Source organism: Oncorhynchus mykiss, chromosome 27, assembly GCF_057628025.1.
Source record: "Oncorhynchus mykiss isolate SJ-2025 chromosome 27, ASM5762802v1, whole genome shotgun sequence".
Lineage (NCBI taxonomy): Eukaryota > Metazoa > Chordata > Actinopteri > Salmoniformes > Salmonidae > Oncorhynchus > Oncorhynchus mykiss.
Genome location: NC_143048.1, coordinates 3,252,917 through 3,268,848, shown reverse-complemented (window position 1 = coordinate 3,268,848; position 15,932 = coordinate 3,252,917). Strand labels below are relative to the sequence as shown.

Here is a 15,932-nt window from a genome sequence, read left to right as displayed (position 1 = left end):
GAGAGCTGTTAATTATCCCAAGAATATCTTTAGAAAGGGAATGTGTTGTGTTGGAATTTAAGAGAGCTCTTAATTATCCCTAGCATATTTTTAGAAAGGGAATGTGTTGTGTGGGAATTTAAGAGAGCTGTTAATTATCCCTAGAATATGTTTAGAAAGGGAATGTGTTGTGTGGGAATGTAAAAGAGCTGTTGATTATCCCTGGAATATCGTTAGAAAGGAATGTATTGTGTAGGAATTTAAGAGAGCTGTTAATTATCCCAAGAATATATTTAGAAAGGGAATGTGTTGTGTGGGAATTTAAGAGAGCTGTTAATTACCCTAGAATATCTTTCGAAAGGGAATGTGTTGTGTGGGAATTTAAGAGAGCTGTTAATTATCCCTAGAATATGTTTAGAAAGGGAATGTGTTGTGTGGGAATTTAAGAGAGCTGTTAATTATCCCAAGAATATCTTTAGAAAGGGAATGTGTTGTGTGGGAATTTAAGAGAGCTGTTAATTATCCCTAGAATATCTTTAGAAAGGGAATGTGTTGTGTGGGAATGTAAGAGAGCTGTTAATTACCCTAGAATATCTTTCGAAAGGGAATGTGTTGTGTTGAAATTTAAGAGAGCTGTTAATTATCCTTAGAATATCTTTAGAAAAGGAAAGTGTTGTGTTGGAATTTAAGAGAGCTCTTAATTATCCCTAGCATATTTTTAGAAAGGGAATGTGTTGTGTGGGAATTTAAGAGAGCTGTTAATTACCCTGGAATATCTTTCGAAAGGGAATGTGTTGTGTGGGAATTTAAGAGAGCTGTTAATTATCCCTAGAATATGTTTAGAAAGGGAATGTGTTGTGTGGGAATTTAAGAGAGCTGTTAATTATCCCAAGAATATCTTTAGAAAGGGAATGTGTTGTGTGGGAATTTAGGAGAGCTGTTAATTATCCCTAGAATATATTTAGAAAGGGATTGTGTTGTGTTGGAATTTAAGAGAGCTGTTAATTACCCTAGAATATCTTTCGAAAGGGAATGTGTTGTGTTGGAATTTAAGAGAGCTGTTGATTATCCCTGGAATTTCGTTAGAAATGGAATGTATTGTGTGGGAATTTAATAGAGCTGTTAATTACCCTAGAATATCTTTAGAAAGGGAATGTGTTGTGTGGGAATGTAAGAGAGCTGTTAATTATCCCTAGAATATCTTTAGAAAGGGAATGTGTTGTGTGGGAATTTAAGAGAGCTGTTAATTATCCCTAGAATATCTTTAGAAAGGGAATGTGTTGTGTGGGAATGTAAGAGAGCTGTTAATTACCCTAGAATATCTTTCGAAAGGGAATGTGTTGTGTTGAAATTTAAGAGAGCTGTTAATTATCCTTAGAATATCTTTAGAAAAGGAAAGTGTTGTGTTGGAATTTAAGAGAGCTCTTAATTATCCCTAGCATATTTTTAGAAAGGGAATGTGTTGTGTGGGAATTTAAGAGAGCTGTTAATTACCCTGGAATATCTTTCGAAAGGGAATGTGTTGTGTGGGAATTTAAGAGAGCTGTTAATTATCCCTAGAATATGTTTAGAAAGGGAATGTGTTGTGTGGGAATTTAAGAGAGCTGTTAATTATCCCAAGAATATCTTTAGAAAGGGAATGTGTTGTGTGGGAATTTAGGAGAGCTGTTAATTATCCCTAGAATATATTTAGAAAGGGATTGTGTTGTGTTGGAATTTAAGAGAGCTGTTAATTACCCTAGAATATCTTTCGAAAGGGAATGTGTTGTGTTGGAATTTAAGAGAGCTGTTGATTATCCCTGGAATTTCGTTAGAAATGGAATGTATTGTGTGGGAATTTAATAGAGCTGTTAATTACCCTAGAATATCTTTAGAAAGGGAATGTGTTGTGTGGGAATGTAAGAGAGCTGTTAATTATCCCTAGAATATCTTTAGAATGGGAATGTGTCTTGTTGGAATTTAAGAGAATATCTTTCGAAAGGGAATGTGTTGTGTTGGAATTTAAGAGAGTTGTTGATTATCCCTAGAATATCGTTAGAAAGGGAATGTATTGTGTAGGAATTTAAGAGAACTGTTAATTATCCCAAGAATATCTTTAGAAAGGGAATGTGTTGTGTTGGAATTTAAGAGAGCTGTCAATTATCCTAGAATATCTTTCGAAAGGGAATGTGCTGTGTTGGAATTTAAGAGAGCTGTTGATTATCCCTGGAATATCGTTAGAAAGGGAATGTATTGTGTAGGAATTTAAGAGAGCTGTTAATTATCCCAAGAATATCTTTAGAAAGGGAATGTGTTGTGTGGGAATATAAGAGAGCTGTTAATTATCCCTTGAATATCTTTAGAAAGGGATTATGTTGTGTTGGAATTTAAGATAGCTGTTATTACCCTAGAATATCTTTCGAAAGGGAATGTGTTGTGTTGAAATTTAAGATATCTGTTGATTATCCCTGGAATATCGTTAGAAAGGGAATGTATTATGTAGGAATTTGAGAGAGCTGTTAATTATCCCTAGAATATCTTTAGAAAAGGAATGTGTTGTGTTGGAATTTAAGAGAGCTATTAATTATCCCTAGCATATTTTTAGAAAGGGAATGTGTTGTGTGGGAATTTAAGAGAGCTGTTAATTACCCTAGAATATCTTTCGAAAGGGAATGTGTTGTGTGGGAATTTAAGAGAGCTGTTAATTATCCCTAGAATATGTTTAGAAAGGGAATGTGTTCTGTGGGAATTTAAGAGAGCTGTTAATTATCCCAAGAATATCTTTAGAAAGGGAATGTGTTGTGTGGGAATTTAAGAGAGCTGTTAATTATCCCTAGAATATCTTTAGAAAGGGAATGTGTTGTGTTGCAATTTAAGAGAGCTGTTGATTATCCCTGGAATTTCGTTAGAAAGGGAATGTACTGTGTGGGAATTTAAGAGAGCTGTTAATTACCCTAGAATATCTTTAGAAAGGGAATGTGTTGTTAATTAACCCTAGAATATGTTTAGAAAGGGAATGTGTTGTGTGGGAATTTAAGAGAGCTGTTAATTATTCCTTGAATATCTTTAGAAATGGATTGTGTTGTGTTGTAATTTAAGAGAGCTGTGAATTACCCTAGAATATCTTTCGAAAGGGAATGTGTTGTGTTGAAATTTAAGAGAGCTGTTGATTATCCCTGTAATATCGTTAGAAAGGGAATGTATTGTGTGGGAATTGAAGAGAGCTGTTAATTAACCCTAGAATATCTTTAGAAAGGGAATGTGTTGTGTTGGAATTTAAGAGAGCTGTTAATTATCCCTAGAATATCTTTAGAAAGGAATGTGTTGTGTGGGAATTTAAGGGACCTGTTAATTATCCCTAGAATATCTTTAGAATGGGAATGTGTCCTGTTGGAATTTAAGAGAGCTGTTAAAATACCCCTAGAATATCTTTAGAAAGGGAATGTGTTGTGTGGGAATGTAAGAGAGCTGTTAATTATCCCTAGAATATCTTTAGAATGGGAATGTAACTTGTTGGATTTTAAGAGAGCTGTTAATTATCCCTAGAATATCTTTAGAAAGGGAATGTTATGTGTGGGAATTTAAGAGAGCTGTTAATTATCCCTACAATATATTTAGAAAGGGAATGTGTTGTGTGGGAATATAAGAGAGCTGTTAATTACCCTAGAATATCTTTCGAAAGGGAATGTGTTGTGTTGGAATTTAAGAGAGCTGTTGATTATCCCTGGAATTTCGTTAGAAAGGGAATGTATTGTGTTGGAATTTAAGAGAGCTGTTAATTATCTCAAGAATATCTTTAGAAAGGGAATGTGTTGTGTGGGAATTTAAGAGAGCTGTTAATTATCCCAAGAATATCTTTAGAAAGGGAATGTGTTGTGTTGGAATTTAAGAGAGCTGTCAATTATCCTAGAATATCTTTCGAAAGGGAATGTGCTGTGTTGGAATTTAAGAGAGCTGTTGATTATCCCTGGAATATCGTTAGAAAGGGAATGTATTGTGTAGGAATTTAAGAGAGCTGTTAATTATCCCAAGAATATCTTTAGAAAGGGAATGTGTTGTGTGGGATTTTAAGAGAGCTGTTAATTATCCCTACAATATCTTTAGAAAGGGAATGTGTTGTGTTGGAATATAAGAGAGCTGTTAATTATCCCTTGAATATCTTTAGAAAGGGATTGTGTTGTGTTGGAATTTAAGATAGCTGTTAATTACCCTAGAATATCTTTCGAAAGGGAATGTATTGTGTTGGAATTTAAGAGAGCTGTTAATTATCTCAAGAATATCTTTAGAAAGGGAATGTGTTGTGTGGGAATTTAAGAGAGCTGTCAATTATCCTAGAATATCTTTCGAAAGGGAATGTGCTGTGTTGGAATTTAAGAGAGCTGTTGATTATCCCTGGAATATCGTTAGAAAGGGAATGTATTGTGTAGGAATTTAAGAGAGCTGTTAATTATCCCAAGAATATCTTTAGAAAGGGAATGTGTTGTGTGGGATTTTAAGAGAGCTGTTAATTATCCCTAAAATATCTTTAGAAAGGGAATGTGTTGTGTTGGAATATAAGAGAGCTGTTAATTATCCCTTGAATATCTTTAGAAAGGGATTGTGTTGTGTTGGAATTTAAGATAGCTGTTAATTACCCTAGAATATCTTTCGAAAGGGAATGTGTTGTGTTGAAATTTAAGAGAGCTGTTGATTATCCCTGGAATATCGTTAGAAAGGGAATGTATTGTGTAGGAATTTAAGAGAGCTGTTAATTATCCCAAGAATATCTTTAGAAAGGGAATGTGTTGTGTGGGATTTTAAGAGAGCTGTTAATTATCCCTACAATATCTTTAGAAAGGGAATGTGTTGTGTTGGAATATAAGAGAGCTGTTAATTATCCCTTGAATATCTTTAGAAAGGGATTGTGTTGTGTTGGAATTTAAGATAGCTGTTAATTACCCTAGAATATCTTTCGAAAGGGAATGTGTTGTGTTGAAATTTAAGAGAGCTGTTGATTATCCCTGGAATATCGTTAGAAAGGGAATGTATTGTGTAGGAATTTAAGAGAGCTGTTAATTATCCCAAGAATATCTTTAGAAAGGGAACGTGTTGTGTGGGAATGTAAGAGAGCTGTTAATTATCCTTAGAATATCTTTAGAAAAGGAATGTGTTGTGTTGGAATTTAAGAGAGCTCTTAATTATCCCTAGCATATTTTCAGAAAGGGAATGTGTTTTGTGGGAATTTAAGAGAGCTGTTAATTACCCTAGAATATCTTTCGAAAGGGAATGTGTTGTGTGTGAATTTAAGAGAGTTGTTAATTATCCCTAGAATATGTTTAGAAAGGGAATGTGTTGTGTGGGAATTTAAGAGAGCTGTTAATTATCCCAAGAATATCTTTAGAAAGGGAATGTGTTGTGTGGGAATTTAAGAGAGCTGTTAATTACCCTAGAATATCTTTCGAAAGGGAATGTGTTGTGTGGGAATTTAAGAGAGCTGTTAATTATCCCTAGAATATGTTTAGAAAGGGAATGTGTTCTGTGGGAATTTAAGAGAGCTGTTAATTATCCCAAGAATATCTTTAGAAAGGGAATGTGTTGTGTGGGAATTTAAGAGAGCTGTTAATTATCCCTAGAATATCTTTAGAAAGGGAATGTGTTGTGTTGCAATTTAAGAGAGCTGTTGATTATCCCTGGAATTTCGTTAGAAAGGGAATGTACTGTGTGGGAATTTAAGAGAGCTGTTAATTACCCTAGAATATCTTTAGAAAGGGAATGTGTTGTTAATTAACCCTAGAATATGTTTAGAAAGGGAATGTGTTGTGTGGGAATTTAAGAGAGCTGTTAATTATTCCTTGAATATCTTTAGAAATGGATTGTGTTGTGTTGTAATTTAAGAGAGCTGTTAATTACCCTAGAATATCTTTCGAAAGGGAATGTGTTGTGTTGGAATTTAAGAGAGCTGTTGATTATCCCTGTAATATCGTTAGAAAGGGAATGTATTGTGTGGGAATTGAAGAGAGCTGTTAATTAACCCTAGAATATCTTTAGAAAGGGAATGTGTTGTGTTGGAATTTAAGAGAGCTGTTAATTATCCCTAGAATATCTTTAGAAAGGAATGTGTTGTGTGGGAATTTAAGGGACCTGTTAATTATCCCTAGAATATCTTTAGAATGGGAATGTGTCCTGTTGGAATTTAAGAGAGCTGTTAAAATACCCCTAGAATATCTTTAGAAAGGGAATGTGTTGTGTGGGAATGTAAGAGAGCTGTTAATTATCCCTAGAATATCTTTAGAATGGGAATGTAACTTGTTGGATTTTAAGAGAGCTGTTAATTATCCCTAGAATATCTTTAGAAAGGGAATGTTATGTGTGGGAATTTAAGAGAGCTGTTAATTATCCCTACAATATATTTAGAAAGGGAATGTGTTGTGTGGGAATATAAGAGAGCTGTTAATTACCCTAGAATATCTTTCGAAAGGGAATGTGTTGTGTTGGAATTTAAGAGAGCTGTTGATTATCCCTGGAATTTCGTTAGAAAGGGAATGTATTGTGTTGGAATTTAAGAGAGCTGTTAATTATCTCAAGAATATCTTTAGAAAGGGAATGTGTTGTGTGGGAATTTAAGAGAGCTGTTAATTATCCCAAGAATATCTTTAGAAAGGGAATGTGTTGTGTTGGAATTTAAGAGAGCTGTCAATTATCCTAGAATATCTTTCGAAAGGGAATGTGCTGTGTTGGAATTTAAGAGAGCTGTTGATTATCCCTGGAATATCGTTAGAAAGGGAATGTATTGTGTAGGAATTTAAGAGAGCTGTTAATTATCCCAAGAATATCTTTAGAAAGGGAATGTGTTGTGTGGGATTTTAAGAGAGCTGTTAATTATCCCTACAATATCTTTAGAAAGGGAATGTGTTGTGTTGGAATATAAGAGAGCTGTTAATTATCCCTTGAATATCTTTAGAAAGGGATTGTGTTGTGTTGGAATTTAAGATAGCTGTTAATTACCCTAGAATATCTTTCGAAAGGGAATGTATTGTGTTGGAATTTAAGAGAGCTGTTAATTATCTCAAGAATATCTTTAGAAAGGGAATGTGTTGTGTGGGAATTTAAGAGAGCTGTTAATTATCCCAAGAATATCTTTAGAAAGGGAATGTGTTGTGTTGGAATTTAAGAGAGCTGTCAATTATCCTAGAATATCTTTCGAAAGGGAATGTGCTGTGTTGGAATTTAAGAGAGCTGTTGATTATCCCTGGAATATCGTTAGAAAGGGAATGTATTGTGTAGGAATTTAAGAGAGCTGTTAATTATCCCAAGAATATCTTTAGAAAGGGAATGTGTTGTGTGGGATTTTAAGAGAGCTGTTAATTATCCCTAAAATATCTTTAGAAAGGGAATGTGTTGTGTTGGAATATAAGAGAGCTGTTAATTATCCCTTGAATATCTTTAGAAAGGGATTGTGTTGTGTTGGAATTTAAGATAGCTGTTAATTACCCTAGAATATCTTTCGAAAGGGAATGTGTTGTGTTGAAATTTAAGAGAGCTGTTGATTATCCCTGGAATATCGTTAGAAAGGGAATGTATTGTGTAGGAATTTAAGAGAGCTGTTAATTATCCCAAGAATATCTTTAGAAAGGGAATGTGTTGTGTGGGATTTTAAGAGAGCTGTTAATTATCCCTACAATATCTTTAGAAAGGGAATGTGTTGTGTTGGAATATAAGAGAGCTGTTAATTATCCCTTGAATATCTTTAGAAAGGGATTGTGTTGTGTTGGAATTTAAGATAGCTGTTAATTACCCTAGAATATCTTTCGAAAGGGAATGTGTTGTGTTGAAATTTAAGAGAGCTGTTGATTATCCCTGGAATATCGTTAGAAAGGGAATGTATTGTGTAGGAATTTAAGAGAGCTGTTAATTAGCCCAAGAATATCTTTAGAAAGGGAACGTGTTGTGTGGGAATGTAAGAGAGCTGTTAATTATCCTTAGAATATCTTTAGAAAAGGAATGTGTTGTGTTGGAATTTAAGAGAGCTCTTAATTATCCCTAGCATATTTTCAGAAAGGGAATGTGTTTTGTGGGAATTTAAGAGAGCTGTTAATTACCCTAGAATATCTTTCGAAAGGGAATGTGTTGTGTGTGAATTTAAGAGAGCTGTTAATTATCCCTAGAATATGTTTAGAAAGGGAATGTGTTGTCTGGGAATTTAAGAGAGCTGTTAATTATCCCAAGAATATCTTTAGAAAGGGAATGTGTTGTGTGGGAATTTAAGAGAGCTGTTAATTATCCCTAGAATATCTTTAGAAGGGGAATGTGTTGTGTGGGAATGTAAGAGAGCTGTTGATTATCCCTGGAATATATTTAGAAAGGGAATGTATTGTTTAGGAATTTAAGAGAGCTGTTAATTATCCCAAGAATATATTTAGAAAGGGAATGTGTTGTGTGGGAATGTAAGAGAGCTGTTAATTATTCCTTGAATATCTTTAGAAATGGATTGTGTTGTGTTGTAATTTAAGAGAGCTGTTAATTACCCTAGAATATCTTTCGAAAGGGAATGTGTTGTGTTGGAATTTAAGAGAGCTGTTGATTATCCCTGTAATATCGTTAGAAAGGGAATGTATTGTGTGGGAATTGAAGAGAGCTGTTAATTATCCCAAGAATATCTTTAGAAAGGGAATGTGTTGTGTTGGAATTTAAGAGAGCTGTTAATTATCCCTAGAATATCTTTAGAAAGGAATGTGTTGTGTGGGAATTTAAGGGACCTGTTAATTATCCCTAGAATATCTTTAGAATGGGAATGTGTCCTGTTGGAATTTAAGAGAGCTGTTAAAATACCCCTAGAATATCTTTAGAAAGGGAATGTGTTGTGTGGGAATGTAAGAGAGCTGTTAATTATCCCTAGAATATCTTTAGAATGGGAATGTAACTTGTTGGATTTTAAGAGAGCTGTTAATTATCCCTAGAATATCTTTAGAAAGGGAATGTTATGTGTGGGAATTTAAGAGAGCTGTTAATTATCCCTACAATATCTTTAGAAAGGGAATGTGTTGTGTGGGAATATAAGAGAGCTGTTAATTATCCCTTGAATATCTTTAGAAAGGGATTGTGTTGTGTTGGAATTTAAGATAGCTGTTAATTACCCTAGAATATCTTTCGAAAGGGAATGTGTTGTGTTGAAATTTAAGAGAGCTGTTGATTATCCCTGGAATATCGTTAGAAAGGGAATGTATTGTGTAGGAATTTAAGAGAGCTGTTAATTATCCCAAGAATATCTTTAGAAAGGGAATGTGTTGTGTGGGAATGTAAGAGAGCTGTTAATTATCCTTAGAATATCTTTAGAAAAGGAATGTGTTGTGTTGGAATTTAAGAGAGCTCTTAATTATCCCTAGCATATTTTTAGAAAGGGAATGTGTTTTGTGGGAATTTAAGAGAGCTGTTAATTACCCTAGAATATCTTTCGAAAGGGAATGTGTTGTGTGTGAATTTAAGAGAGCTGTTAATTATCCCTAGAATATGTTTAGAAAGGGAATGTGTTGTGTGGGAATTTAAGAGAGCTGTTAATTATCCCAAGAATATCTTTAGAAAGGGAATGTGTTGTGTGGGAATTTAAGAGAGCTGTTAATTATCCCTAGAATATCTTTAGAAGGGGAATGTGTTGTGTGGGAATGTAAGAGAGCTGTTGATTATCCCTGGAATATATTTAGAAAGGGAATGTATTGTTTAGGAATTTAAGAGAGCTGTTAATTATCCCTAGCATATTTTTAGAAAGTGAATGTGTTGTGTGGGAATTTAATAGAGCTTTTAATTACCCTAGAATATCTTTAGAAAGGGAATGTGTTGTGTGGGAATGTAAGAGAGCTGTTAATTATCCCTAGAATATCTTTAGAATGGGAATGTGTCTTGTTGGAATTTAAGAGAGCTGTTAATTATCCCTAGAATATCTTTAGAAAGGGAATGTGTTGTGTGTGAATTTAAGAGAGCTGTTAAAATATCCCTAGAATATCTTTAGAAAGGGAATGTGTTGTGTGGGAATATAAGAGAGCTGTTAATTATCCCTTGAATATCTTTAGAAAGGGATTGTGTTGTGTTGGAATTTAAGATAGCTGTTAATTACCCTAGAATATCTTTCGAAAGGGAATGTGTTGTGTTGGAATTTAAGAGAGTTGTTGATTATCCCTAGAATATCGTTAGAAAGGGAATGTATTGTGTAGGAATTTAAGAGAGCTGTTAATTATCCCAAGAATATCTTTAGAAAGGGAATGTGTTGTGTTGGAATTTAAGAGAGCTGTCAATTATCCTAGAATATATTTCGAAAGGGAATGTGCTGTGTTGGAATTTAAGAGAGCTGTTGATTATCCCTGGAATATCGTTAGAAAGGGAATGTATTGTGTAGGAATTTAAGAGAGCTGTTAATTATCCCAAGAATATCTTTAGAAAGGGAATGTGTTGTGTGGGAATATAAGAGAGCTGTTAACTATCCCTTGAATATCTTTAGAAAGGGATTGTGTTGTGTTGGAATTTAAGATAGCTGTTATTACCCTAGAATATCTTTCGAAAGGGAATGTGTTGTGTTGAAATTTAAGATATCTGTTGATTATCCCTGGAATATCCTTAGAAAGGGAATGTATTGTGTAGGAATTTAAGAGAGCTGTTAATTATCCCAAGAATATCTTTAGAAAGGGAATGTGTTGTGTGGGAATTTAAGAGAGCTGTTAATTATCCCTAGAATATGTTTAGAAAGGGAATGTGTTGTGTGGGAATTTAAGAGAGCTGTTAATTATCCCTAGAATATGTTTAGAAAGGGAATGTGTTGTGTGGGAATTTAAGAGAGCTGTTAATTATCCCAAGAATATCTTTAGAAAGGGAATGTGTTGTGTGGGAATTTAAGAGAGCTGTTAATTATCCCTAGAATATCTTTAGAAAGGGAATGTGTTGTGTGGGAATGTAAGAGAGCTGTTAATTACCCTAGAATATCTTTCGAAAGGGAATGTGTTGTGTTGAAATTTAAGAGAGCTGTTGATTATCCCTGGAATATCGTTAGAAAGGGAATGTATTGTGTAGGAATTTAAGAGAGCTGTTAATTATCCCAAGAATATCTTTAGAAAGGGAATGTGTTGCGTGGGAATGTAAGAGAGCTGTTAATTATCCTTAGAATATCTTTAGAAAGGGAAAGTGTTGTGTTGGAATTTAAGAGAGCTCTTAATTATCCCTAGCATATTTTTAGAAAGGGAATGTGTTGTGTGGGAATTTAAGAGAGCTGTTAATTACCCTGGAATATCTTTCGAAAGGGAATGTGTTGTGTGGGAATTTAAGAGAGCTGTTAATTATCCCTAGAATATGTTTAGAAAGGGAATGTGTTGTGTGGGAATTTAAGAGAGCTGTTAATTATCCCAAGAATATCTTTAGAAAGGGAATGTGTTGTGTGGGAATTTAGGAGAGCTGTTAATTATCCCTAGAATATATTTAGAAAGGGATTGTGTTGTGTTGGAATTTAAGAGAGCTGTTAATTACCCTAGAATATCTTTCGAAAGGGAATGTGTTGTGTGGGAATTTAAGAGAGCTGTTGATTATCCCTGGAATTTCGTTAGAAAGGGAATGTATTGTGTGGGAATTTAAGAGAGCTGTTAATTATCCCAAGAATATCTTTAGAAAGGGAATGTGTTGCGTCGGAATTTAAGAGAGCTGTTAATTTTCCCTATAATATCTTTAGAAAGGGAATGTATTGTGTGGGAATTCAACAGAGCTGTTAATTATCCCTAGAATATCTTTAGAAAGGGAATTTGTTGTGTTGGAATTTAGGAGAGCTGTTAATTATCCCTAGAATATCTTTAGAAAGGAATGTGTTGTGTGGGAATTTAAGGGAGCTGTTAATTACCCTAGAATATCTTTAGAAAGGAATGTGTTGTGTTGGAATTTAGGAGAGCTGTTAATTATCCCTAGAATATCTTTAGAAAGGGAATGTGTTGTGTGGGAATTTAATAGAGCTGTTAATTACCCTAGAATATCTTTAGAAAGGGAATGTGTTGTGTGGGAATGTAAGAGAGCTGTTAATTATCCCTAGAATATCTTTAGAATGGGAATGTGTCTTGTTGGAATTTAAGAGAGCTGTTAATTACCCTAGAATATCTTTCGAAAGGGAATGTGTTGTGTTGGAATTTAAGAGAGTTGTTGATTATCCCTAGAATATCGTTAGAAAGGGAATGTATTGTGTAGGAATTTAAGAGAGCTGTTAATTATCCCAAGAATATATTTAGAAAGGGAATGTGTTGTGTTGGAATTTAAGAGAGCTGTCAATTATCCTAGAATATCTTTCGAAAGGGAATGTGCTGTGTTGGAATTTAAGAGAGCTGTTGATTATCCCTGGAATATCGTTAGAAAGGGAATGTATTGTGTAGGAATTTAAGAGAGCTGTTAATTATCCCAAGAATATCTTTAGAAAGGGAATGTGTTGTGTGGGAATATAAGAGAGCTGTTAATTATCCCTTGAATATCTTTAGAAAGGGATTGTGTTGTGTTGGAATTTAAGATAGCTGTTATTACCCTAGAATATCTTTCGAAAGGGAATGTGTTGTGTTGAAATTTAAGATATCTGTTGATTATCCCTGGAATATCGTTAGAAAGGGAATGTATTGTGTAGGAATTTAAGAGAGCTGTTAATTATCCTTAGAATATCTTTAGAAAAGGAATGTGTTGTGTTGGAATTTAAGAGAGCTATTAATTATCCCTAGCATATTTTTAGAAAGGGAATGTGTTGTGTGGGAATTTAAGAGAGCTGTTAATTACCCTAGAATATCTTTCGAAAGGGAATGTGTTGTGTGGGAATTTAAGAGAGCTGTTAATTATCCCTAGAATATGTTTAGAAAGGGAATGTGTTGTGTGGGAATTTAAGAGAGCTGTTAATTATCCCAAGAATATCTTTAGAAAGGGAATGTGTTGTGTGGGAATTTAAGAGAGCTGTTAATTATCCCTAGAATATCTTTAGAAAGGGAATGTGTTGTGTTGCAATTTAAGAGAGCTGTTGATTATCCCTGGAATTTCGTTAGAAAGGGAATGTACTGTGTGGGAATTTAAGAGAGCTGTTAATTACCCTAGAATATCTTTCGAAAGGGAATGTGTTGTTAATTAACCCTAGAATATGTTTAGAAAGGGAATGTGTTGTGTGGGAATTTAAGAGAGCTGTTAATTATTCCTTGAATATCTTTAGAAATGGATTGTGTTGTGTTGTAATTTAAGAGAGCTGTTAATTACCCTAGAATATCTTTCGAAAGGGAATGTGTTGTGTTGGAATTTAAGAGAGCTGTTGATTATCCCTGTAATATCGTTAGAAAGGGAATGTATTGTGTGGGAATTGAAGAGAGCTGTTAATTATCCCAAGAATATCTTTAGAAAGGGAATGTGTTGTGTTGGAATTTAAGAGAGCTGTTAATTATCCCTAGAATATCTTTAGAAAGTGAATGTGTTGTGTGGGAATTTAAGGGACCTTTTAATTATCCCTAGAATATCTTTAGAATGGGAATGTGTCCTGTTGGAATTTAAGAGAGCTGTTAAAATACCCCTAGAATATCTTTAGAAAGGGAATGTGTTGTGTGGGAATGTAAGAGAGCTGTTAATTATCCCTAGAATATCTTTAGAATGGGAATGTGTCCTGTTGGAATTTAAGAGAGATGTTAAAATACCCCTAGAATATCTTTAGAAAGGGAATGTGTTGTGTGGGAATGTAAGAGAGCTGTTAATTATCCCTAGAATATGTTTAGAAAGGGAATGTGTTGTGTGGGAATTTAAGAGAGCTGTTAATTATCCCAAGAATATCTTTAGAAAGGGAATGTGTTGTGTGGGAATTTAAGAGAGCTGTTAATTATCCCTAGAATATCTTTAGAAAGGGAATGTGTTGTGTGGGAATGTAAGAGAGCTGTTAATTACCCTAGAATATCTTTCGAAAGGGAATGTGTTGTGTTGAAATTTAAGAGAGCTGTTGATTATCCCTGGAATATCGTTAGAAAGGGAATGTATTGTGTAGGAATTTAAGAGAGCTGTTAATTATCCCAAGAATATCTTTAGAAAGGGAATGTGTTGTGTGGGAATTTAAGAGAGCTGTTAATTATCCCTAGAATATCTTTAGAAAGGGAATGTGTTGTGTGGGAATTTAAGGGAGCTGTTAATTATCCCTAGAATATCTTTAGAAAGTGAATGTGTTGTGTGGGAATTTAAGGGACCTGTTAATTATCCCTAGAATATCTTTAGAAAGTGAATGTGTTGTGTGGGAATTTAAGGGACCTGTTAATTATCCCTAGAATATCTTTAGAATGGGAATGTGTCCTGTTGGAATTTAAGAGAGCTGTTAAAATACCCCTAGAATATCTTTAGAAAGGGAATGTGTTGTGTGGGAATGTAAGAGAGCTGTTAATTATCCCTAGAATATCTTTAGAATGGGAATGTGTCCTGTTGGAATTTAAGAGAGCTGTTAAAATACCCCTAGAATATCTTTAGAAAGGGAATGTGTTGTGTGGGAATGTAAGAGAGCTGTTAATTATCCCTAGAATATGTTTAGAAAAGGAATGTGTTGTGTGGGAATTTAAGAGAGCTGTTAATTATCCCAAGAATATCTTTAGAAAGGGAATGTGTTGTGTGGGAATTTAAGAGAGCTGTTAATTATCCCTAGAATATCTTTAGAAAGGGAATGTGTTGTGTGGGAATGTAAGAGAGCTGTTAATTACCCTAGAATATCTTTCGAAAGGGAATGTGTTGTGTTGAAATTTAAGAGAGCTGTTGATTATCCCTGGAATATCGTTAGAAAGGGAATGTATTGTGTAGGAATTTAAGAGAGCTGTTAATTATCCCAAGAATATCTTTAGAAAGGGAATGTGTTGTGTGGGAATTTAAGAGAGCTGTTAATTATCCCTAGAATATCTTTAGAAAGGGAATGTGTTGTGTGGGAATTTAAGGGAGCTGTTAATTATCCCTAGAATATCTTTAGAAAGGGAATGTGTTGTGTGGGAATGTAGGAGAGCTGTTAATTACCCCTAGAATATCTTTAGAAAGGGAATGTGTTGTGTGGGAATGTAAGAGAGCTGTTAAATATCCTTAGAATATCTTTAGAAAAAGAATGTGTTGTGTTGGAATTTAAGACAGCTCTTAATTACCCCTAGAATATCTTTAGAAAGGGAATGTGTTGTGTGGGAATGTAAAAGAGCTCTTAATTATCCCTAGCATATTTTTAGAAAGGGAATGTGTTGTGTCGGAATTCAAGATAGTGTTAATTATCCCTAGAATATCTTTAGAATGGGAATGTGTTGTGTCGGAATTCAAGATAGTGTTAATTTTCCCTAGAATATCTTTAGAATGGGAATGTGTTGTGTTGGTTTTGCACAAATTCACATCCTGTGCTGTTTTTCTGACCTAATGTTTGCGTATTTCTTCTTTTTAAACCTGGTGTGTGCGTGTCTCTGATCTGTTCCTGTGCTGTTTTTGTGTTGCAGACCTGCGAGAGATAGTGTTTGTGATCCAGAGCCAGAGTAACTCATTCCATGTGAGTCGGGCGGAGAGACAGAGAGCAGACCTGTTACAACAGACTCAGAGCCTCACACAGGTACCACCAGCACCACCAATGCCTCTTAGAGTCGCACACACAGCATACGTTTTACTATCCCGTATTTACATTCAAAATCCTATTTTCCCTGAACCCTAACCTTAACTCCTACCCTAATTGTAACCCTAACCTGGGACATGTCCCCATGAGGGACTATTCCTTGTTTTACTATCATTGTGGGGACATTTGTGGCTTTCCGGTACCCACAATGATATTAATACACACACACACACACACACACACACACACACACACACACACACACACACACACACACACACACACACACACACACACACACACACACACACACACACACACACACACACGTTTTTAGAGAAACAACAGCATCCCTTAACTTCAACCATCTTCTCTAAGCAGTATGGTTCATGGCCACAAATAGCTGTTATTTACC

At 34.6% G+C, this 15,932-nt stretch overlaps 1 protein-coding gene across 1 annotated transcript in view; it reads left to right on the top strand.

The window, feature by feature from the left end:
• LOC110507325 (beta-1,3-glucosyltransferase) overlaps window positions 1-15,932 on the top strand; it is a 186,150-nt gene that overhangs the window by 115,805 nt on the left and 54,413 nt on the right. Inside the window, exon 4 of the mRNA XM_021587245.3 lies at window positions 15,408-15,517. Within this exon, the coding sequence (XP_021442920.1) occupies window positions 15,408-15,517 (110 nt within the window). The remainder of the gene's footprint in view (window positions 1-15,407; window positions 15,518-15,932) is intronic.